Source organism: Chionomys nivalis, chromosome X (assembly GCF_950005125.1).
Source record: "Chionomys nivalis chromosome X, mChiNiv1.1, whole genome shotgun sequence".
Taxonomy (NCBI): Eukaryota; Metazoa; Chordata; class Mammalia; order Rodentia; family Cricetidae; genus Chionomys; species Chionomys nivalis.
This window is the reverse complement of record NC_080112.1, coordinates 97,031,003-97,057,542: the sequence shown is the minus strand read 5'-3', so window position 1 is coordinate 97,057,542 and position 26,540 is coordinate 97,031,003. Positions and strand designations below refer to the sequence as shown.

The 26,540-nt window shown below is 37.8% G+C and overlaps 2 protein-coding genes across 2 annotated transcripts in view; one reads left to right on the top strand and one right to left on the bottom strand.

The window, feature by feature from the left end:
* Il1rapl2 (interleukin 1 receptor accessory protein like 2) overlaps nt 1–26,540 on the top strand; it is a gene marked incomplete at its 5' end in the record, with an annotated part of 592,881 nt that overhangs the window by 99,428 nt on the left and 466,913 nt on the right. The gene's annotated exons all lie outside the window — the stretch shown is intronic.
* On the bottom strand, nt 10,044–10,734 carry LOC130867396 (DAZ-associated protein 2-like). The gene has a single exon (XM_057759353.1). The coding sequence runs from the start codon at nt 10,544–10,546 to the stop codon at nt 10,274–10,276; it is 273 nt and encodes a 90-aa protein (XP_057615336.1). The 5' UTR covers nt 10,547–10,734; the 3' UTR covers nt 10,044–10,273.

Here is a 26,540-nt window from a genome sequence, read left to right as displayed (position 1 = left end):
ACATACATATTTCAGTATGTATTTCTAAAGAGCAATAATATTCTCTTATATAGACCCTAATTAATTAATATTAAAATATAGAGATTCAAATGATTCATTAGCCTATATATAGAAATACTAAATATGATGTGATATAATATAATATATAGGCTATATATAATCCATAGTCCATATTCACATTTGGGTACTTGTCCTCATCCTATATTTCAGAGTAATTTTTTCAGGACAAGATTAAATTCCAAGGCATGCATTGTATTTGTGTGCTTTCTTCTTTGATATTCTTTAATCCAAAATGGGTTTTGAAGGTTTGTTTTCCTTGGCCTTGACATTTGGAAAGTATGGATGAATAATTTTATAGACTGTTTTTCTTAACTAGGCTTTGGTTAGCTCTCAGGAACACTGCTACTTAAACAGAGACTATCTCCTCAGTGCATATTACTAGAACTTTTTAATGTTTTTAGTAGAAATAAAATTACATCACTTCTTCCCTTTCTTTCCTTCCTCTTGTTCCTCCCAGTTACTCTCCCTTGAACACATATGTATGTGTATGCACACACACATACACACACATATACATATGTAGCCTGCTGAGTATATCATTGTTGCTTGTGTGTAATAGTTTCAAGGCTGACTATTCTGCACTGGACAAATAATAAGGGGGCTAATCCCCATGGAAGGTTAAATTTCCCTTTTCCCAGTAGTTAATAGTTGCCTACAGTTCTTTGTCTATGGGTAGGACCCCACAAAATTTACCCCTTACACATTAACATTTCTGTTTATACTGCTATTGTTCTGGTCTTGTTTTGGTAGCCATTTTTCCATTTCCCTTTCTATAGTGTTGCCAGAACCATAGATACAGAAACTATAAGGCTGATATATCTTTTGGGGCTAGGCTCCCCACAATCCGTAGATCTCTGTAACCCCATGAACTGCAGTAATTACCAGCATTGCAAGATACGCATAAGGGTAAAAGAAGTGGCACTCATATGTTCATGGCAACCTACTGGTGTCTAATTGCACTTCAGGGCCACTCGGTAGGATAGAAATCAGGCTTAGTATGGGATACCTAGTCAGCTTTCTGGTCTTAGTGAAGCTATGGGCCTTGGCACTCCTGCCATTGTGGTAGACCAGCATAATTCCTTACTACAATCTAAATTTTATTCTTATACGCACAAATAAGTGTAGCTATTACCCTTCATCAAAGAAGCCTCATTTTATGGCAAATGGAGACCGTTTCAGAAAATCACAACTTATTTAGGTTTATTAGTTGCATATATTCATGATTATTATATCTCCTTGATCAATTGACCTTTTATAGTTATGAAATGCCCATTTTTGACAGTAGCAAGTATCTTTGATTAGTGCATCATGACAACTATTGCAGCTAAATTAGTTTCTTAATTTCTTCCATTGTCAGGCTGTTGGTACTTTTGTACATAAAAATGAATTTTGGTTGATGTAGTAAACTCTGCAGGAGCAGGTACAAGGTAATGACTGAGAGAGAAGGCCTGAGCCAGGACCTCTGCAGGTCTGAGTGTTAGTCTGGGACCTCCAAGGAAGTAGGCCTGAACAAGAGACCTGGGACCTCCGAGGGAATAGGCTTGAGTCAGGACCTCTGCAGGTCCTGGCACAAGTCTGGGACCTCTGAGGGAGTAGACCAGAGCCAGAGACCTCTATGGGACCTTTGCAAATCAAGGATCTCCATGAGAGTGGACCTAGGCCAGGGATATCTACAGAAATATGTCTGAGCCAGCAACCTCCACTGGAGCAGGCCTTAGGCAGCAAAATCCACAGGAGCCGGTACAACACCACTGAGGGAGTAGGCCTGAGCCTGGACCTCTGTAGGTCTGGGCATGAGTCTGGTTCCTTCAAGGGAGTAGACCAGAGCCAGAGACCTTTGAGGGACCAGGGCCAAGTCAGAGACCTCTGTGAGAGCAGGCCCAGGCCAGGGACATCTCAGAAATAGGTCTGAGCTAGTAATCTCTGCTGGATCAGTCATTAGACAACAAACTGGACAGGAGTATGTACAAGGAAGCAACCACTGAAGGAGTAGACCTGAGCCAGAGACCTCTGCTGGTTCGGGTGTGACTCTGGGACCTCTGAAGGAGTAGGCCTGAGCCAGAGACTTCTGTGGGACCAGGCCCAAGCCAGGGACCTCTGTGGGAGCAGGCCTAGGCCAGGGGCATCTACAGAAACAGGCCTGAGCCAGAAACCTCTGCCATAGCAGGCCTGAGACGGTCAACTCCACAGAAGCAGGTACAAGAGAATGACCACCAAGAAGCAGGCCCAAGTCAGAGAACTCTGCAGGACCAGGAGAGGTACAAGTGAGCCACCACTATGGGAGCAGGCACAAACCAAAGAACTCTGACTAACTGGATGTGAATTAGTGACCTCAGAGTTAGTAGGCCTGAGGCGTGACATCTACTGGAACAGATCTGATTTAGTGACCTCTGTCAGAGCAGGCCCAGGCCAGGAACCTCAGCAGAAAGAGTCCCAAACAAGCAATCTCCATGTGAACAAGCCTGAACAACCCCTGGTTTTACAGTGCAAAGCCAGGGAATGCCAAGCAAGCTCCAAAAACATGGAGTGACCAATGGGATTACTGGAATTGTGATCCTGACTGCACCATGAGGAGAAACCATCTGAACCTTGGATCCACTGTAACCTGGAAGATTGATCACCAGAGTCACAGATAGCCCTAACTCTAACAATCAGAGGAAAAGATGGGTAGACAAGGTAAGAACACATGCCACACCACAAAGAGCAACATAACACCAGTAAAATCTAGTGGCCCTACAACAGCAAAACTTGAACAAACAAATATAGATGAAGCAGAAAAGATGACCTAAAAATAACTTTAGGGGAATGCTTGAGGCCCTTAAAGAGGAAATGAAAAATTCCATCAAAGAAATGGAGGAAAAGACAAACAAAAAATCAGAAGACATAAACAAATCCCCTAAAGAAAACCAAGAAGAAACAAACATATGAAAGAAACTATTCAAGACTTGATAATTTAAATAAAAGCAAGAAAGAAAACACAAGCCAAGGGAATTGTAGAAATAGAAATCTTGAGAAAAGGAACAACAAATGCAAGCATACACAGCATAATACAAGAGATGGAAGAGAGAATCTCAAGTGCTGAATAAATAATAGAGGAAATTGATTCATCATTTAAAGAAAACATTAAATCTAACAAAATCTTAACATAAAATATTCGGGAATTAAGGAACACCATAAAAAGACCAAAACTAAGAATAATAGGTATAGAAGAAGGAGAAGTTCAACTCAAAAGCACAGAAAATATATTTAACAAAAAATCATAGAAGAAAACTTTCCCCACCTAAAGAAAGATAAGCCTATGAAGATACAAGAAACTTCCAGAACAGCAAATAGACTGGATCAAAAAAGTCCCCTTACCATATAATAATCAAAACACTAAACATACAGAAAAAAGAAAGAATATTAAGAGCTGCAAAGGAAACAGGCCAAATAACATATAAAGGCAGACCTATTGTAATTAAACCTGACTTCTCCAAACAATGAAAGCCAGAAGGTTCTGATCAAGAGTTAAGCAGACATTAAGAGATCATGGATGCCATCCCAGACTAGTATATCCAGCAAAACTTTAAATCACCATAGAATGACAAAACAAGATATTCCATGACAGAACCAAATTTAACCAATAACTAGCCACAAAGCCAACCCTACACAAAGTACTAGAAGGAAACCTCCAACCCAAGGAAGTTGGCTACATCAACAAAAACACTGAAAATAATCTCACAGTAGCAAATCCCAAAGAAAGGAAAAACACACAAAATCATATCACCCACATCGAAATCTAAAATAATAGGACATAGCAATTACTGGTCATTAATATCTCTTAATATAAATTGACTCAACTCCCCTATAAAAAGACATAGGCTAACAGATTGAACACAAAAACAGAAAAGAAGCAAATTCACCCAGGAGAACTAGACAGAAGCATATAATCAAATTGAGAACTGAAATCAGCAAAATAGGAACAAAGAAAATAATACAAAGAATCAATGAGACAAAGAGTTAGTTTTTCGAGAAAATCAACAAAATAGACAAATTTTTATCCAAACTAACCAAAGGCAGAGAGAGAATATCTAAATTAACAAAATCAGAAATGAAAATGGGGAAATAACAACAGACATGAAGGAAATCCAGAGAATCATTAGGTCATATTTTGGAAACCTGTACTCCACAAAATTGGAAAACTTAAAAGAAATGGACAATTTTCTAGATAAATATCACTTATCAAAATTAAATAAAAACCAGATAAACAAATTAAATAGACTTATAACTTCCAAAGAAATAGAAACAGTCATCAAAATATCCCACACCACCCCCCAAAAAAACAGGACAAGATGGTTTCAGCTCAGAATTCTACAAGATCTTTAAAGAAGAACTATTATCAATGCTCCTCAAATTGTTCCACACAATAGAAACAGAAGGAACATCACCAAACTCTTTCTATGAGGCTGCATAGAAAGGTTACCCAACCCACATAAAGACATTACTAAGAATGAGAATTAGAGAACAATCTCACTCATGAACATTGATGCAAAAATACTCAGTAAAATACTGGCAAATCAAATCCAAGAACACATCAGAAAAATCATCTGCCATGACCAAGTCACATTCATCCTAGAGATGCAGGGATGGTTCTACATATGAAAATCTATGAATGTAATCCACCATATAAACAAACTGAAAAATAAAAACGACATGATCATCTCATTAGATGCTAAAAAAACACCTTTGACAAAATACTGCATTCTTGGAGAGAACAGGGATACAAGGAACATACCTAAACATAATAGAGGCAATATACAGCAAGCCAACAACCAACATCAAACTAAATGGAGAGAAACTCAAAGCGATCTCACTGAAGTCAGGAACAAGACAAGGTTGCCTCCTCTCTCCATATCTGTTCAATATAGTTCTTGAGGTCCTAGCTAGAGCAGTAAGACAACAAAAAGAGATCAAGGGAATACAAATTTGAAAAGAAGTCAAACTCTCACTATTTGTGGATGATATGATAGCTTACACAAGCTACCCCAAAAATCCTATCAAGGAATTTCTACAGCTTATAAACACTTCCTGTAATGTAGCAGAATACAAGATTAACTCAAAAAAATCAGTATCCCTCCTTTATACAGATGGTAAATGGGCTGCTGAAGAAATTAGAGAAGCATCACCCTTCACAATAGCCACAAATAGCATAAAATATATCGGATTAACTCTAACCAAAGAAGGGGAAGACCTGTATGACAAAACTTTAAATCTCTCCAGAAAGAAATTGAAGATACCAGAAAATGGAAAGATCTCCTATGACCTTGGGTAGATATAAATAATAGTAAAAATGGCAGTCTTATCAAAAGCAGTCTACAGATTTAATGCAATGTCCAGAAAAATACTTCACAGACCTCGAGAGAACAATACTCAACTTCATATGGAAAAGCAAACACCCAGGATAGCCAAAACAATCCTTGACAATAAAGAAACTTCTGAAGGCAACACAATCCCTGACTTCAAACTCTACTATAGAGCTACAGTACTGAAAACAGCCTGGTATTGGCATAAGAACAGACAGGAGGACCAATGGAACCAAATCGAAGGCCTGGATATTTATCCACACACCTTCAAACACCTGATTTCTGACAAGGAAGCAAAAAATATAAAATGGAAAAAAGGAAGTATATTTAACAAATGGTGCAGGCATAACTGGATATCAACATGTAGAAGAATGAAAATAGATCCATATCTATCACCATGCACAAAACTCAAGTCCAAATGGATCAAAGACCTCAACATAAAGCCAGCCACACTGAACCTCATAGAAGAGAAAGTGGTAAGTACACTTGAATGCATTGGCACAGGAGACCATTTCCTAAATATAAACCCAGTAGCACAAACAGTGAGAAAAACAATAAATGGGACCTTCTGAAACTGAAAAGCCTCTGTAAAGCAAAGGACCTGGTCAATAACATAAAATGGCAGCCTACAGAATGGGAAATGAGCTTCACTAACTCCACATCAGACAGAGATCTGATATCCCAAATATACAAAGAACTCAAGAAATTGGTCATCAAAATAACAAATAATTCAATAAGAACATGGGGGTACATACCTAAACAGAGAACTCTCAAGAGAGAAATCTAAAATAACTGGAAGACACTTAAGGAAATGCTCAACATCCTTAGCCATCAGAGAAATACAAATCACAACAACTCTGAGATTCCATTTTTACACCTGTAAGAATAGCCACAATGACAAATTACGCTGAAGAAGATGTGGGGTAAAGGGAACACTTCTGCATTGTTGGTGAGAATGCAAACTGATACAGCCCCTGTGGATACCAGAATGCCAATTTCTCAGAAAATTAGGAAAGAACCTTCCTCAAGACCCAGCAATACCACTTTTGGGTATATATCCAAAGGATGCTCAATTGTGCCACAAGGACATGTGCTCAACTATGTTCATGGAAGCATTGTTTGTCATAGCCAGAACATGGAAATAACCTAAATACCCCTCAACCAAAAATGGAAAAGGAAAATGTGGTACATTTAAACAATAGAGTACTACAAAGCAGAAAAAAAATCATGACATATTGAAATTTTCAGGCAAATGGATGGATCTAGGAAACATCATATTGAGTGAGGTAACCCAGACCCAGAAATACAAATATCATATGAATGCATTCATAAGTGGCTTTTAGACATAAAGCAAACAAAAGCAGCCCACAATCCCAGAGAACCTAGACAACAATGAGGATACTAGGAGAGACAGACATACATGGATCTAATCTACATGGGAAGTAAAAATGAAAAGATCTCCTCAGTAAACTGGGAGCTTGGGGACCTTGGGAGAGGGTTGAAGGGGAGTGGAGAGGAAGGCAGGTGAGCCGAGAAAAAGTGTATAGCTCAATGTAATCAATAAAAATTCCTTTTGTAGACAATTTGTAACCATTTCTTGATTTTAAGAGTTAATTGCATTACTTATAATAGGCTATCAATGCTCCTTTCCATTTATTGTATTTATATGCTTTAGTTTTTCTTGTGTATGTGCTCTTTTATTATTGGTATGGCCTTGTGAATGCCATACTAGCATTATATATTAAACTACATCTCAAGTCCTGTCTGTTTCTTGTCATTTTGTTCTTTTGATTTTTTCATGAGATTCCTTTTATCTTTTCATTTTTGGATGATCAATTATTTTAGTGTTTTATTTCAGCTTCTTTAAAGCCACTATATTATACTTATTAACATTCATTTTATGTATCTTTAGAAATTACAATACACATGTATTTTATCGTAGAGTCTTCCCACTCCCTGTCTCTCATCTCACTATGTATCTCAGGCTGGCCATGCACTTGCAACCATCCTGGTTTCACCTCCTGAGTTACAGGTTATAGATTACATAGTATAGACCTGCCTAGCTGAAGAAAATCTTTTGATTCTTATAAATTATGGCAACTTTGTGACAGTATATGTTTATTCCTCTTCTATCAACTTTTGTGGATGATTATATATTTTTAATTTTTACATATTGTTTGTGCTTATATTTGTTATAAACTTATATACAACGCAATATAGGTGGTAACTCCAAAAAAGCGTATTGTCAGTGTCTATTATAAGTAATGCAAGCTGTGTGGATTGGGGAGAGAAGCTGAGAGGTGCTGGGAAGGATAAGGAATATGATCAAAATAGATTGCATGAAAAATGTAAATAAGTAATACAGTGAGAACTAGAAGATATTAGAAAATCTAAGTAAAGCAGACATAAGTACTAAAATTGAGAATTTACCGAGAGCATCTAGCATTAAACAAAAACACTTTGCAAATCATGTGTGCTATGTTACATGCCAAAAAACTATTTATTGTTAATGACATTATACATAAAACTGTTCATGTCCAAATGTCTATTGGCAGCACATATCCCCATCCTCTTACTCATGCACTCTTTCTGGTCCCTCTTTTGGGATGTTTGCTCCCTGAATCTTGGAGGAGGTGTGATATGAATGTTTGGTTTATAGTCAGTTAGGATATTCAGAGGCTTTCATATGTATAGTGAGAAATACATATTTTCATTATATATATATATAATTTTATTTGTTGTGTGCAAATGCAAGATATTTGAAAGGAAACATTGGACATTTGCTATTTTACCATATGCCTGACCTATTTTTCATAGATTCAAAACAGTCAATGCTGAATTAAATGAATATAACTGATACAATGGAAAAGTAAAATGATATGAGATTGACTTTGGAGTATATATTTATCTTAATATTGCCAGAACTCATGCTGCAAGCTTTCACGATCTCATTCTAAGAACTTTTCATTCCATGTTCTAAGCAAGTATCTAGTGGTTACTGGAAACACTCATTCCCACACCTGCTCTCACTCCCACTGCTCCTTCCCACCTCTTCTTCCTCCTCCTTCTCCCTTTTAGAACAAGTTTATCACATTCAGTTTTAGCTCAAATCTTCCCAGGAAGAAAAACTCAACACCCTTGTTTTAAATTTATGTTGTTTGTTAGTATCCAGGCATACCTTGACACAATTCATCACACCCCGCACCTGATGTCCAAAGTGTCATCAAGATGGGCATTGGGCAATTGATTGTTCCTGTGCACCTTGTGGCATGGAGACAACAGACACAGAGCGTTCTCCAACCAATCTTTTAGGTCTGGTCTTGGATGCCTGAGGATGCCTGGGTTCTTTTTACCAACTACTGTCATCTCTACCAGGAAGCCACGGGTAGAAATCACAGTATCAGAGCTGACCATGTCCTTTATCTTGGACACTGGAGCCACATACTTGGTACTGAGGGACTTTTGGGGTCCTACCTCTCCTCGTTTCTCTATTGTTGGGGTAGAAGAACAACCTTACATGGCTCATTAAACCACACCACTAAATTGCATTTTCAGAAGTATTCCTCTGACTCATTCATTTTTTTTAATGCAACTTCATCACTTTATTCAAATCTTCAAAATAGTCTTTATTCTACATTTTTAGTATAAAAAATCCACAAGTTAAGTGCACCACAGTGTAGAGAGACATACAACGCTGAACTTCCATAACAGTCGATGGTACAGTCAAACAATACATGTACAGAACACAAGATTTAGATGAACTGAAATGTCCGATAAAATAAAATCCAATCTCAGAAACAAATCAAAATATTAAGGATCCCTGAAATATTAATCATAATGAGATCTCACTGGACTCAAGTCGTTTCATAGCGAGGCATTCACGTGACCCTACTAACCAACCCATCACAGGAAAACTCCTGGAAACCCGAGTGGCTGCATCAGACACTCAGAAAATGAAAACCAAGTTTGATCCGAAACACCCTTAATTTGGCGTTAAAGCCAAGCTTTTTCATGTGTTTTCTTCTCTGCCCATCACTTTTAAAGAAACTTTTCTGGGACAGCTTGCACTGAGAACTGTTGTTTAAGTCCAGGTTTGGCACCACAGCAAGTCTGGGTTCGTGGTGATGCAGAGACGGCCTACGAGGTGGGTCCTAAAGGTCCCCTCACCTTCTCCTGGAGATACACAAAACCCAGAGAAATGGGTCTGTGCTCAGGGCACAGGGGGCTTCAGAGGATCCTTATGAAGACAGTTAAGAATGGCAAGAGGGACAAGTGCACGGCGAGAAGGGCCGAGTGACCAGCTTTCTGTCCTGCACCACTGATTTGATGGAAGACGGAGGACAGGGTGGGCTGGTGGGGAGGAAAAGGCAGACAGCTAATGCGTTTCATTTAACAACTACTATAAATCAAAGACTTAAAGGAGATTAAAGACCAATCAGAATAATTTGGCAACTTTAATTCTTAGGAAGATCAAAGTTCCCTCCAAACCTAATTTGATGTTTTATTACTAGAAGCGAAGACCAGGATGGTACAGTGTTACTCCAAAGGAATTAGGGAAGAGCCTCGGGGCTGCTTCACTCACATTCATTTGAAGAATGGATGCCTCCCTACCTCAAAATGCTCTAGGGAGGGACTGCTGTCCTTACATGGTTCCTTATTAAATTTGAAAAGTGCCTCAAAGTTTGGACACCAGAAAGACACCCCCAAAAACATGTGTCTAAACTGCAACTTGAGGTTAATATGACTAAAGCAGTTACATTGTGAGAAGTGCTGAAGGTACGTGATGTCTTTCCCGGCACAGGCGTGGCCACGGTTCTTCACCAGATGGTGTAGCCACCATCTGAGCCACCCATGAAGAAGTTTCCCTTGCGCTAAGTCACAAGGACGTTGGCTCCATGCATGACTGCAAGCTGAGCAGCGTTGGGAGGGCATCCAGGGGGTGAAGGAGGAATGTTGCCAGCGGTAGCGCCAGTGCCAAATCTGGCACCTGCATCATACCCTCCTTCTACCAGCACTACTGAGCCAGGTGGATAGATGGGACCGACTGGATAGTAAGCCATGTGAATAGTGGAGCCTAAAGGCCCAACAGCCACAGACTGGGCCATGGGCAGATACAGAGAGGCGCCAGGAAACGCAGCTGACATGGTGGGGACTGTGGCAGCCTCTGGATGAACAAAGCTTGGACGATAGAGCTCTGAGTACGCCGGCGGAGCGTCTGTGTAGGGTGGAGCCTGAGGAAGGTGTAAGGTCTGAGGGTATACTGGATTCCCAGGAGGTTGCACAGGGTAGGTAGGCTGTGTTGGATATTGACCTTTGCTGTTCGTGGTGGCTGCGGGTCTGTTCGGAGTCGCTTCCGTCTCATTTTTGATTTTGTCAACCTGTGCTGTACCCCTTAGGGGAAGAGAGTTTTTAGCCAAAGTGGGAACTTCTGGGTCCCATGACCACTCATGTGACATCAACATTCAGGCAAAGTGTGTGCCTAGTCTATATGCATCATGGTCACATAATCTATGTGTGCTGTGGCTATGTAAGCCCCTATGTGCATGCACTAGTAGGCCTTTAAAAAGCAGACACACCCTGATCTACCCTCTCTTACCATGTTGCTTTCAGACAGGCTTGTGCACTCCCCTCTTCCCCCACTTCCCTCTGTTAATAAAACTCTTAAAGTGGGTTTCATTGTGAATCTTGTGGTCCATTCTTGCATCTGGCAATGCCAATGTTAGAGAGGTATGTGAGATTTTTACAGATGAGGTAATTACACACACACAGAATAAGGCATTTAATAAACGCTTGGAATGATCTTTTTGAAAATCACAATAGGCTTTCTGTTGCAGTTACTTTTATAGATTCCATTTAGGACATGTGAATATGGATGGCTTACTATGCTTTTTAATAACACAAGTGCTTCGTCACTCCACAAAGTTTAAATGAGTAAAATGCAGTTTACAAGATATAGAAGGCAGAATGGTTGAGTTGACCCAGAGCTCACCAAACATTCACATTTATGAGGGTATGTTTGTGACATCAGAAGATACTACATTAGCAATTTCTTTATTGATGAATAGCTTTTCTCAGCTAAGTTTCAATAAAAACATATGTGACACATTATATCTTAATTTATTTAAACTATCCTATTCATACATCTTCTGATTACAATGAATCATGATTTTTATAAATTATATCACTTTAAAGATATTTAGACTCTCAATTATATCTTATGTGAAGAAAATAATAAATGTAACAAGAAATATTTTTAATGCTAACAAGGTACATTGTTACTTCAAACACTCTTGTCTTCTTTATTGGCTTCTTCCTAGACAAAATTCTATGTAATTTACTCTTATTTTCTTGGAAAAACTATGTCACTGTTATATGTATTATATTGGAGTGAACTTACTCTGTAGTGGATCTTGATACCTCAAGGATGATAGTGACCCTGACTTCATCTGGGTTTCAAAAGATGTCTTCTTTGTATGTATTCATGCAATTATTTGTTTCAATTGCGGAGAAGAGTAGAGAAAAATCAGAATGTTAAAGCAGGTCTTTCAGAAGCAGATCTTCATTTTCAATCTGGTGTTCTCTTTGGATATTTTAGGTATTTATTCATTTTTTTTCTCACAATTCCCCACCTAATTCTCCCAAAGGCTTGAGACAGCTAATACAAATACATGAAATATGTGGAAATGTGGAAAATAAAACTAAAGGTGAGCAAACTAATATTAAACTAGGATAAGGTCAGTACACACATAAAAGGCACGCTGCTGCTGGATTCAATGGCAAACGGAGAAGAACCTGTTTAAATAACTTAAAGCCAACAGATTCAGGACAGAGTAAAACAGAGACACAAGCCCATCTAATAATCACAGTATCAGTGCCCTTCTTACTCTTGCTCTCCAGTAAAGAACGCCTATCTGTCTGGAAGAGCGAGCAAAAGGGAAAGACACTGAAAATGTGATTATGTGTTCATGTTTTTAAATGTTCAAATGACAGAATTTATTTGGATCAAAAATAGTTTTGTAAAAAAGAGGCAACCAATTTGATGTTTTTTTCTTTCCACTTTAAAATTACAGAATATCCATTAAGCAAACATCGCTAGAGAAGAAAAATGACCAAAATGTTGATTAGAATTTTAGCCCAACGACTTTCATCTGATTTTGGAAACAGAAAGTCTGTTTGAGCTGGTTCAAGGTGGGAACTGTTACTCTATGTGGCTTTAGTTCATGCAATAAGAAGACAACTGCTTGATCTCAGGTGAAGAACATTTCTATGCTTATAAAAGTGTTCAGTTTCCTTGGTCTTTGCAGTTTGACTTAATGTCAGATGCTTTGAGATCCCAAGATGTTTACCCTCAGTATTCCATCATTCTTCAGGACTCTTCTATTTTCCAACCATGTTGTTAGATCCCTCAGTTCCCTCATCATTATTTCAATTTTTCCATGAAGTCTTCTTTGACCAACATATTTAAAATTGTATTGACTGGGAATGTGGCTCAATGTTAGAGTTTGTGTTTAGCAAGTTAAAGCTCGGGGCTCATTCCCTATCATCATCATCATCATCATCATGAATAAATAAAATTTCATTTTTGCAAAGTATAACCTTACTCTCTTTCTTTATGGATATGGGTACATTTGAAAGTAGAATCTAATTTACTTTCCTATTTGAGTTTTTGTTCGCTTTTTATCCTTAGAATACAAGTGCCATGTGAACAAATGATTTTTTCAATATTAAATGAAATTCCTATCACCTAGAAGCATGAGACTCACTATCCTTCAGCATAATCATAGTTTTGGGCAAATGTTATCAGTGTCTAGTTCTAACAGTGTGAGCACTAAACAAATGAAGACTCATCTACATTATTCATTGTCCATTGCACTCTTCTACCATCCCAGGAAAGACACCGACTTTCTGCCGTGCATTCACTTTTGACTGAATGCTATTTGATGCAGCTGGTGAAAAACTGTTGAAACCAAATGCTGGCCAAGTTAGGTTTTTAGAATAAGAACATTATTAAAGATAAATAAGCTGGTGATAGGCTATTATAGATAATTCAGCTCGCTAATCAATGAAAATAAGGCATGAAATGAATGATGGCCAAGACTGTACTCACTTGTTATCCAGATTTAAGCAGAAAAAATGAAGAGAACGTAGGCAGGTTCTGTTGTTGCAATAGACACTGAAAAAAAAATTAAAAAACCCAAAAAACTCAACAATCCAGGCAGGAAAAAAAATGCCAGGAAATTTGAATTTAAGCATGTAGACATTTTATCTTAGGGTAAAAATAAATTGGCTACCACATCATACAAAAAATTATTCTTTAAAACAAGACTTTGAATAAGAGAAAAATAAAATAAACATTGAAGGAAGGAAGGCATTCATAAAAATCAGAATCAAGTTAATCACAGACAAGTGTTTGTGTTTGTTATTTGGAAGTAAGGTTAAAGGGAGAATAGACTATAGAGATCATTTAAATGCAAGATTAAGCCCAATTTTACCTTGCCAGCCTAATGTAGAAACTGACATTCTGTTAAATGTCTCTTGAGCCTCCTGATACTAGACACACTAGAAACACTGAAGTGGAAGACCACTGATGTACACATTTAATTTTAACTCAAAGCAAAGTATTTGAATTCATTAAATTTTTGAGGCAAACACAATCTCTAGAAAATCAAACTTGAGATAGCTAGTTGGCTATCATTAGAGACTCTCATCTAGACTTCAGTAGTAATTAGCTTAGTGACGTTACACTCCTAATTTGCCCTTGCTATCTGAGTTTTATAAAATCTAGAAACTTGAACTTTGAATATTTCTAAATAACTCCTTGGTAGGTCTTTAAATATAAGAAATAACCTCTTACAGTAGTAAATAAATATTTATTAGTGGTCTAATCAGTAGCATTGAATTCTTTTATAAAGTACAGTCATTAATATTTCAAATTGATATTTTGATGAGTGTTACAAGTATGAAAAGATACTGATTATGATTATCCATTTGAACTGGATTTCTACTTATTTACACTGGATTTCTGACCAATTTTTCTCTTAAAACTTCTGAAAATGTCTTTTTGTGCTTCAACCCAAAGCACTTTGAGTTTTAATCATATGTCCTACAATTTCAGAGGAAACAAGAAATGCTTGTAGTGTTTTTTAAAATGTTTTTAACCTTGGGATCTACAATGGGGAGAATATTGTCTTTTTAAGAGGCTAATCAAGAGAGAAGGAAAGATAAGCAGTCAGTACAACACATGAAGGATTCATTAATGCTACCAATCAGATTAAGAAATTTAAAACACACCTATTAGCCAGTTAAAAGTTTTAAGCAATGGTTGTTATTCTTTTTGTTTTTTGAGGCTATAGCAATCTAATTTTCATCAAACTCATCTTTAAAAGGTAGGGTAAATGATGGAGAATATCATTATAGATATTTATTTGTTTTTCATTAGTTCTTTGAAAATTTCATACAGTTAGTTTTGCTCTCTGCCAACTCTTCTCAGATCCATTCTTTCCTTCAACACCCAAATCAAATTCGTATCATTTTATTCTCACATTTAGGCCAATTTATGCTTCCCAAATATTCTTGGAATGCAATCGACTTATCAGGGGTTTCACTTTTAGAGAAATCTGACCTTTCCTTTCCCAGCAGCTGAGAGTTGCCAATAGCTTCTTGGCTAGTGTTGTATTTTATGTCCAACTCCCTTCTTCATTCTGAGATTTGTTCTTACTTGAGCATGCATGGGTCTTGTGCATGCTATTATAAACTCTGTGAGTTTGTATGTGCTGATTTTCTGTTGTATCCAGCAGTTTTCTGTAGTTAACCATCTTAGGCTCTTACACTTTCCCCAACCTCTATTCTGAAACACATCCCTGTACTTTTGGAGAATGGTAATATATATATGTGTGTGTGTGTGTGTGTGTGTGTGTGTGTGTGTGTGTATGTGTGTGTGTGTGTGTGTACCTTTAGGAATGAACTTCCTACATTATCTTATTTTCTGCACCTTGCCATCATATACTACAAACAGAAGATTTTGTGATGATAGTTGAGTGGTATCTTAATATATAGTTATAAGTCATTAGGAACTGGTTTAATATTACATCCATTTAACAGAATATTAGTATTTTGTTCTCTCCTAGGGCCTGTCTATCCATAGTATCTTGAACAGACAATGGTGCCAGGTATGGCTTTCATCTTGTCAAGCAGGACTTACTTAAATCCAGTTAGAAAGTGTTTGATTACTCTCATGATGTCTATGATACACTGATAGGCATATATTTCCAGTCTGATATTATTGTGGCTTGCAAGTTGTATGCTGGATAAGACTGATGGTTACTTTTCTCCTCCAGTAGCATGCATAGCAACTTCCAACAATATAAAAGCAAGTAGAGATGAAGCTTCCAGGTAAGTAACACCTTGATATGTGTGTGTTCTGTGACTCAAATATTTGATATCTTCTGCGAAAGGTTCTTACTGACAAATTCTGGATGATAACCAATAGCATTAGAAATAGCCTGTATGGTTCGGGAGTTTATTGGACCTCACTGATGAACAAATCTAAAAGAGAGAATCAATTTCTGGCACTCGGCTTTTATTAAAGAAATGTCTTTCTTTAAAGAAATAAAAGTATCATTATTTTTAGATGATATTTTTCTTTACATAAAAGATTTTAGGCACTGCTGAGCAGACAGCAATGAACAAGCGGGCCCTACTCCAACAAAAGACCCTAAAAAATCCATCAGAAATATCCTAAAGCTGATAAATGAATTAAGGAAGGTAACAGAATACAAAATTAATGCAGAAAAATCAGGAGACTTCTATATACAAATGACAAAGATACTGAGAAAGAGATTAAGTAAACAGTATATTTGCAAGAGCCCAAACAGCACCTTGGGAAAAATTGAAAGCTTTGTACAATGAAAATTTAGTGATACAGATGAAAGGCATGAAAAAGATACCAGAAGATGGGAAGATGTCTGTTGCTCACAGGATTAATAGTGTGAAAATGGCCACCCTGCTAAAAGCAGTCTATAGATTCAATGTAATCCCTATCAAAATTCCAGTACAATTCTCCACTGAAATTGAGGAAAAATCTTAAATTTCACATAGAAATGCAAAAGATCCAAGACATCCAAAACAATGCCAACAAGCTGTAGTCAGTTTCACTGTCTGACATTTCAAGTTACACTACAGAGCTATAGTAATAAAAACAACATGGCACTTATGTAAAATAAGACTCACTGACTATCTTTGTTAGGGTTTATATTGCTAGGAAGAGATACCATGACCATGACAATTCTTATAAAAGAAAATATTTAATTGAACTGGCTTACAATTTCAGAGGTTTAGTGCATTATCATCATGGTGAATCATGGTGGCATGGAGACAGTGCTAGAGAAAGAGCTGAGAGTTCTCCATCTTGACTCACTGGAAACACGAAATGAACTAGAACACTAGATGCAACTTAAGCATAAGAGACCTCAGAGCTCCCCCCAACAGTGGCACACTTTATCCAGCAAGACCACACCTACTCCAGCCTCCTAATAGTACTACTCCCTTTGAGGGCCATTTTCTTTCAAACTACCACATTCCACTCCCTGGCTCCCAAAGGCTTGTAGCCATACTGTAATGCAAAAATGCATTCAGTCCAACTTCAAAAGTCTCCATTGGCTATACCAATCTCAAACTTACTTAAAAGTTTGAAGTTCAAAGTCTCTTCTTTGATTCATGCAATCTCTGAACTGAAATCCCCTATAAAATTAAAATCAAAAAGCAGATCATATACTTCCAACATATAATGGCACAGAATATACATTACCACTCCAAAACATAGGGAAGGAAGCTTTGTGAGGACCAAAGAAAGATCAAAATCCAGCTGGGCAAACTCCAAACTCTGAATCTCCATGTCTGGTGTCAAAGTACTCCTCAGATCTCCAGCTCCTTTCAGCTTTGTTGACTGCGACATACTTTTTTTCTCTTTGGCTGTTCTCATTCCCTCTTAGAAATTTTCCTTGACAGCCATTCCATAACTCTGGCCATTCCAACATCTTGGGGTCTGTAAGGCAATCCAGGCTTCAACTTCACAACTTCATGGAATGCCCTTTCTAGGTCTTCATTCAGGGACACCCCTGACACGTGCTTGGCCTCAGAAGCTTTCCTTAGTAGAAGAGGAAGATCCCATAACCCCCTCTTCTAAACTTTACTCTAAAGAAAAAAACTATTTAACCAAAGCTGCCAAGTTCTGCCACTTTCTGAGGCTGTAACATGGCCCTCTCATTCAATTACATCTTTACCAGCTTCTGCTTTCAATGGTTTCCTTCATTGCCTAAGCTTGGCTGTCCTGAATCTCCATCTGTAGACCAGGTTGGCCTCGATCTCAGAGATCTTCCTGCCTCTGCTTCTGGAGTACTGGGATTAAAGGCATGTAATACTACACTCAGATCTAAGGTTTGTTTTTTTTTTAATTCCCTTTCAGAAGTTGGGTGTTGCTACTAGAATGTTGTCCTGAGGTTATCACTACTTTTATTCCATTTCTTAATCTGTTTATCTCTTTGAACACAGAACTTAGCTCCATCCCACTCCCAGTTGCTCTATTTCTCCTTAAATTGCACATTTTTTATTTTTCCTTACTCAGCTTTCTCCTTTTCATTATATATCTTCATAAGAACTAACATTACTAACCACACAACAGAGTATTCTAAGCTGCTTTGAAATTTGCTCTGCCTACAGAGTTAATCCAAATCTCTTCACTTTAACCTCAGGCTGATTCTTTGGGTAAAAGCAAAAATCAGTCACATTCTTCACAAAAATATTACAGGAATGATCTTTAGGCAACATACTAAAATACTACTCCTCTGAAACATCTTGATCTAGTCCCCACAGTTCAAATCTGCCATGTTCCAACTAGTATGGCCCATTAGAAAATGCTTAAATCATTCCACTGCTTTCCTAACTAAAAGTACCAAAATCCAAATTTCTCCAGATAAATACATAGTCATCAGGACTATCAGAGCATTACCCTAGTCACTGATACCAACTTCTGTATTAGGGTTTCTATTACTATGAAGAGACACCATGGCCTCAGAAACTCTTATAATGGAAAACATTTAATTGGGGTGGCTCACATTTTCAGAGGTTTAGTTCATTATCATCATGGTGGGACATGGTGACATGCAGGCATACATGGTGCTGGAGAAGGAACTGAGAGTTCTATGTCTTGATCTACAGGCAACAGGAAGGTAACTGTAACACTGGACATAGATTAAGAATAGGAGACCTCAAAGCCCACCATGAGAGTGATATACTTCTTCCAACTAGGACACACCTACTCCAATATCATACCCAGTAATAGTGCAGCTCTCTTTGGGGACCATTTTCTTTTAAACCACTATGCTAACCAATGGAATAAAGTTGAATACCCAGAAACTCACACTCTTACAGCTCCCTGATTTTTGATAAAGATACCAGCAATCCTTGATGTTACCCAGTTGTGAACCCTTTCAGCCACAATAATGAGTAGTCTGGAAATGTATGTCTATTGGTGCAATAGTGTCTTAGACATCATGGGAGTAACCACACACTTTCTTATTGGAACAAAAATGTAGCCTTTTCCACAAATGGTGCTTGTCAATCTTGATAGCTACATATAAAAGAATGAAATTTGATTCTTATCTATGATCCTGTACAACTCTCAACTCCAAATGGATCAAGGACCTCAAAATAAGCACTGATACCTGTAATCTGATAAAAGATAAAGTAGACATACGGTTCAATTCATTGCTACAGGAAAGGACTTTCTGAACAGGATTTGGGCAACGCAGTCATTAAGACCAACATCATTTGAGTGAAGAAAAGTCCACAGAAGGGAAAAAGTATTTATCATCAATACTGAGAAGAAAAGGCTAGTATCTAGAATATAGAAAGAACACAAAAATTTAACCTTCCAAAAAAAAACCTTGATGAAAAACCATTTATGGAACTGACCAGAGTTCTCAGATGATGCAATACAAATGACTGGCAAACAGATTTTAAAATGTTTAATCTGCTTAGTCAGGAAATGTACATTAATACTACTATGAAATTTCATCTTGTTCAATCAGAATAAGATCCACAAAACAAACAACAAACATAACAAATGACAGTAGATGCTAGTATAGACTGTTAAAAATTCATCTCAATTGTTAAGTATGGAGAGGTATAAACAATCCAAATGTGGTGTTTAGAGTTGATGTTATCAGGTGATGATTAAAGATGAACTAAATATATCAGGGCAGAGTGCATGATTGAACTCTGCTGTTTTTATTAGAGGGGGATGAGAGCACAGAAAATTTAAGCGTATGTAGATCTATTTTCTTTATCTCTGGTTCTGTGGCACTGAATGCTGGGATGCTGCCAACAGTCCTGTCATCACCAGAAGTAGCCCCTTGACTTTGAAATAGACTATTGAGCCAAAATAAATGTGCTTTCTCCCATTACAGCACTTGGATATCCAATTATTAGCAACAGAAAGTAGCTGTTACATTAAAAATAAAAAATAGATAGGTACAGATATAAAATGTAATATATTTTTGGCATGAACAACTTAATTTATCAAATCAAGCTAATCAACATGGCCATTGCCTGACATCATTAAGCTCTCTTCTATGTGTTTCATATTTATAGTATATACATAATGCTATGCTTTATATCTCCAGAACTTTTGCATTCCACAGAACTGAAACTACCATTTACTTGTTTCTTCTGCCTTCTAGGCCTCATCAAGTATTGCTCTACTCCATGTCTATGAGTTCAAATTTTTTTATAATCTACATGTAAATGAAACTATTCAATATTTGCTTTTCACTTCCCATGAAGTCCTCCAGTTTCAACCACGGTGTGATCAATGAGAGGATTTCAACCTTTTTCACACATAATATTCCACATTGGTTTTGCACATATACAGTTCAATAGATTCTGTATCTTAGCTACTATAAACAATGTTGCAATAAACATGGTATAAAGATACCTTTTTGATACATTAATTTTATTTCCTTTGGATATATACCCAGGAGTAGAAATTATAGATTACATAGTAGCTTCCTTTTTACATTTTTTTTGGAATATATATTCTCTTTTTTATAATGGTCATAGTAATTTGTATTCTGACTAGCAGTGTACAAGAGTTTACTTTCCCTTAAAATCTGAACCAATAGTTCTGATCTTTCAAATATCTGGCATTCACCTTTCTTTCTAACAGCTGCAAGGTAACACCTCATTGTGGTTTTGATTAGTATTTTCTTTCTTTTTTTTTTTTTTTTTTTGGAGACAGGGTTTCTCTGTGGTTTTGGAGCCTGTCCTGGAACTAGCTCTTGTAGACCAGGCTGGTCCCGAACTCACAGAGATCCGCCTGCCTCTGCCTCCCAAGTGCTGGGATTAAAGGCGTGCACCACCACCGCCCGGCTGATTAGTATTTTCTTAAAGATTAGTGATATTGAACTATTTTTCGTGGACCATTGGTCATTTGTATGTCTTTTTGGAGATTGCTTGCTGCTGATGTTTTTAGGAAGGCTGACCTAGGGTTGATCTTCCTAGTACCAGAATTGAATCCTGAATTCATGGGAGCCAAGCACCTTGGGAATCAGTTTGGCACTGGCAGGAGCATGTAAAGAAGGAAACTGGTCCACAATTGTGGTTCACGTCAGTGATGTTGGTGTCAGGATTTGAGATGAGATCATGTACTCACTTTCGTCTTCCTACTTCCTGTGGAATGCATCTCTGTTCACACTGTGCTGTACATTTCTCGGGCTTGCAGAAAGGATAGCATGGATGAAGTGAAATTAGTTTCCCAGCCCATCAATGTATCTTTTTCTTGTTGCATTGTGACACTCAAGCGTAGTAATTCTTCGTTCATTTTACTTAGCTCTTGTGAAAATACAGTCATATGTGCATAGTTGTTAAAAACCTCATCTTTCTAGGAGGGAACAAGTTTTGGAAAATGAAAACAAAAGCATGATTTATATCGTACCAATAAAATAAGAGGCTATGGCACAGTTATTTCTGTGTAATAGATACTTTCTCTCGCATTTCACAAATGAGGAAATGGGAGGTTAGTAAAGTTACATAGCTTGCCTCTAGTCATATAGGCATCTTTGGGTTCAGGATTGAAAGACCATACGTCTCATCCCTAGAAATTATTGTGTGCTGAGTACTCTCCAGGTACTATGAGGAATATTCCTCTGATCTCCAAGGGAGTCACAGTGGAGGACAGTGCTAAATTATGTGACAGTAGGGACTTGGTTATGTGATACTATTAGTGCTATAAAGATCAATGAAAGGAAAGCAGCACTTGGGTTTGTTAATCAGGGTTAGTATTTTTTTTTCTGGAAGGGACAGTACTTGAACCAGCACACAGAGGATAGTATAAGAAGTAGATCATTTTAGCTAGGAGGCTGGAGACTGAGTTTATTCAAACATACTCAATAATAGATTAAACAGTGCTAACAAAGAATGTGGGTTTTATGGTGCCTCTGCTAGGCACAGAGGCCTTCTGCATCAATTTTCAGGAGTTGTATCTACCTTCAATGTTTTTACTGAGCAAGCAAATTTCTTCTTATCCCTGGAACTCCATTCCATCAAGCAGAACACAAGGTGCATTTGGTTTCCATAGTGCAAGCAAGCATATTGCATATTTGTAAGGGAAAATCTCACAAGATGAGTTGAGGTAAACAAAAGGTATTATCTCTCTTGCCAACAATGCAATGCAAAACCCCATACATGGGGGCAGCTGGGATTTTCATGCGTACCAGTAGCCCAGAAACTCATTATTTAGTATATCAAAATAGGTTCTTTATAGCCTCCTTTTCCTGACCGGCCTTTGTTTCTTTCATTGCTCTTGCCACTTGTAGCCAGTCCAGCTGTTGCTGTCACACTTAATGCGGAGCTTAGGCCCTCTGCTGCTATACCCGCTTTCCCACAGCTCAGCAAAGGAGCTTGGTGATGAGCTATTCTTTCTTTGTTGGCTGACGTTTAAGCTTCAACCTGACAGATATCCCAGGTTGACCTGCACCTTGTTCTGTTATCAGTGAAAGGGTAAGGCTCAGCAAGATTAGCTCTCTCCAATGCCGAAGTTAGGTTACTCACAAAGCAGAAACCTTGTCGAATTGCATGAAATGATCCAAGCTAGTGTAAAACTCCCAATGTATTAAATGTCTGTGCCCGCATTTGCAAAGCCAGGCATCTGAATTTCCTACGGTATGAAGTATTAGACAGTGGTTCTAGGAAATTGAACTCAAGGGTGGGAACATCATAACTTTGGAATTATTGGCATTGATATAGCAATTTACATCCATTGCTATGGGAATGCATTCTTGAAAAAAGCAAGATGATCCTGAAAAGGTCCATTAATACAGGAGATTGGAAAAAAATGGTGCCTATTGTGCTTGCTTTCTTGATACTGATTTTATTCCTAATCCTATTTTATAACATTCATGTTTCAATCAAATCAAACATAATTAGTGCTGTTTACTATTTGATGATTTTATTTCTCTCTATATACCATACACTACCATTCAAAATCTGTCTGTAATGTCCTTAGATGATGAGTGATGTTAATTTGTCATAGAAAGAACTCCATGCTGCTCACTCTCACACTCAGAAGCTTATATGGATCCAATTTTGATACATTCAGAGAACCCTTAGCAGGCAGATTTAATGGTATGTTGCAAGAAAGAATTCCAGGAAGATAGACAGAGCTCATTTTTCCACTGACAAAATGACAGGATGGTATAGTGTCAAAACTGAAAGTGTAGTACTGTTAAAGTGTGTTTATACATGTGCTAAGTCAGAGATAGCAACTAATATGTGAGGAGAAATGGAATGTTTAGCAGCCCATTCACAGTGGACTAGCAGTACCTGAGGAAGAAGACAAAGGGAAGCATCAGTATTGGATGTCAGAGGTTGAGGACACTGAAGTAGGCAGCTGTGACAGAGATGGGAATGAAATTCTTAAACTGCACTAAGATTTTCCCTTTGCTTTTATGATCCTTTTGGAGTTGTTTCAAGAGATGCATTTTTCTAAACCCTTGGCCACAAAGTATATTTCTTTTTATTTTTAGAAGATTTACTTTTTTAAGTGTGTGTGTGTTTCTGTGTGTCTGCGTATCTGTGTCTAGGTGACTGTCTTTTTGTCTGAGTATGGATTTGTTCCCATGAGTGCTGTGCCCACAGAGGCCAAAAGAGAGGGCAGTGCATTCTCTGGAACTGGACTTAGAGGCAGTTGTGTGTTCTCTGATGTGGATGCTGAGAATCAAACTCAGTTCCTCTGCAAGAACAAGTAAGTGTTCTCAACCAATGAATAATCCTTCAGTCTCATAATGTAAATATCATAATAGAACAATAAATTCAATCTAGTCACAGCTGTACTTCTAATTGAAAGTTGGTAGTTCTTTGATTGAGTCTGAGAATAAGGAGACAAGATGCCCTCACTCTAGGCAAATGCACAATTACAGTGAAGTAGAGCGAGTTGAGGGTGTTAGCAATCCCTTCCAAAGGCTGGAGACTGCTTACTTTGGGGCCAAAAAAAAATGCAGCTAAGAGAGACTTATCCTCCGAGAAGCAGCCTGTGAGAATGTGAGTGTATGTGTTCTTTTTAGTATGAGTATTTGAGTATGTGATTCTGAAAGTGTGTTTGTGAATTTCACACAGACCCGGAGAAGGGCTAGGCACCCTGTTCAAAACAGCTGGTGCCTGACTTGGTTTGAACAAACTTCGTCTGTGAACCCAGAGTTGCACTTGTGTATGTTTCCTGGCTTTACACATAAAGCATCATCTGCATCTGAAAAAGGTTCCACCTCTCCATCTCTCCATGACTGGGAATTACTGCTCATTCCTAAAAGTCTGGCTTGTGAAATCTATATGACTTCAAGTATGACTTCTCCTATGGGTATGAGTTAGGAATGGAGCATCAGTATTGGAGTGGAAGGAAGTATTAAAAACATTGAGAAAGATATAAGATGACAGGAATGATCAGAGTTGTGGGTTTTTTTTTTTCTGGGAGAATTTGTGCTTTGTATTCGTAGCATGAACCCTCTGTGAGTGATTCTCATTAGCAGTTATTGGACCAAATCCCCTCAGTTTATAGAGATGGTTAAGACTCAGAGACAGGACATAGACTTGGCAATGACCACACAGTCCTTTTGTAACAGAACCAAAAGTTAGCATATTGATACACCATTATCTTTTTTTAAGAAACATTTAGTTTTGAAAATTTCATACACATATGCAATGAAACATGACTATGTCTAAGCTTCATTTCTCCTTCTAACTTTCTCCCCCTATATCTTCCTCAAACACTATTAGCTTTTTTAGTCTAGTTATATTTCCCTGTGCATTATATTTCCCTAGCAGGGCCAGCTACATGATTTGCAGGGCCCCAGTGCAAAATGGAAATGTGAATCCTTTGTTCAAAAATGATGAGGGATTTCAAGAGAGCACAGAGCATTAAATCAAGTACAGGGTCATTCTACATTCAGAACCCTGTGCAAATGCACACACCACATTGTAAAGCTGGCTCTATTCCACTTTTTTGTGTGTGGTAGGTCATTCTATAAATACTTGTTTGGTGAATTAATGGATTGGGTTAACACCGCTCATCTTTCAATGATCTGTGAGAATGAGATGCTAGACAATTATGATTTGGTGAAAACATAGGAAAGAAAGGAAAAATAGATCTGACCACGAGATTTGAGGTTATTGATGTTTCTACTGGGATTTTTAACTTATTTTTTGTACAAATTAAGGGTACTATAAGTTGGTGTACAGTATATACAATCGCTGAGTAAACAACATTGTTTCTGATTGAAAGTTACAATGAATTTCAAGCACTTAGTGACTATTTCATAAAAGGGGTAGAGGGAAAAAATAAAAATGGCTGTCTATTGGACAACTACACATGCCTAATAAATGGTAGGCAGGGTACAAATAAATCCTCTGAGTTTATTAAACCTGTTCTGCCTGTGTGATTTATATGTAATTTCCTCCCTCAGTGAAGATGAAAGCGAAAGAATAATCAAAGCTTTACTGAGATGTCTGGTATCATTATCTGGAATCCTGACCTCTGAAAGGCACATCTGTTATGGAATATTGCCTAGGGACATATTATACTGTTAAGTCACAGCTTCTAATTTATATTTGTATTACTTTTCTATTGCTACATAGTACATTATTGCAAATGTAACAGCTTTTAAGGCACTTAATTATTATCATACCTTTCCTGTAGATCAGAGGTGTGGGCATAGCCTGCCTGCTCTCCTTTAAATGTTATCTATTAATTCATAACTTCAAAAATACACATATATACATATATAATATACTTTGATCATATAAACCTCATAATCTTATCTTATCCCCTTACACTCCAATTGAAGACTTTGTCTTCTCAACATGCTCCCTTCCATTTTCACATGAATTTTTTATGGTTTGCAGGATTTGTTTGTATTTGATCGCATGGCCATGTTATTTACTTGAACGAAAGTCAATTTAGTAGCCATTAAGGAATATGACTCCCTCTCCCCACCACTACAATTAACTGCCCATAGTGCCTCAGGGAGGGTTGAAGCCCAGTGAGTCGCCCCATGCCTGATAAAATAGCAGCAGATTAATTGTGATATATGTCTTGTGAAGGAAACCACAGCTCCAGTGAGTTCATGAATGCAGGGACTAGGCCATCTATGTCAGGAGGCAACATTTCAAAATGCTACTCCCTGCCCAACTGTGGTGGTTTGAAGAAGAATGGCGCCCATAGGCTCAGATGTTTGAATGCTTGGGCCCAGTTGGTGCAACTATTTGAGAAAGACAAACAGGTGTGACCTTGTTGGAGTAGGCATGGCCTTGTTGTCGGAAGTGTGTAACTAGGAAGTATGGAGGGCTTTCAAGTTTCAGAAGCCCATGCCAGGCCCAGTTTCTAGCTCTCTCACTCTTCCTGTAACTTGCAGGACTTTTGTGTTCTTAGCTATTGCTCCAACACGATGCTTGCTTGCCACCACAGTCCTCCCTACGATAATCATGGACTAACCCTCTGAAATTATAAGCAACCTCCCCAATTAAATGTTTTCTTTTAAAACTTACCTTGGGGTCATAGTGTCACCTTATAACAATAGAAAAATCACTATGACA

Excerpts from the sequence above, each read along its gene's own strand:
- LOC130867396 (XM_057759353.1), bottom strand. The coding sequence starts at position 10,546 with ATGTCAGCTGCGTTTCCTGGCGCCTCTCTGTATCTGCCCATGGCCCAG.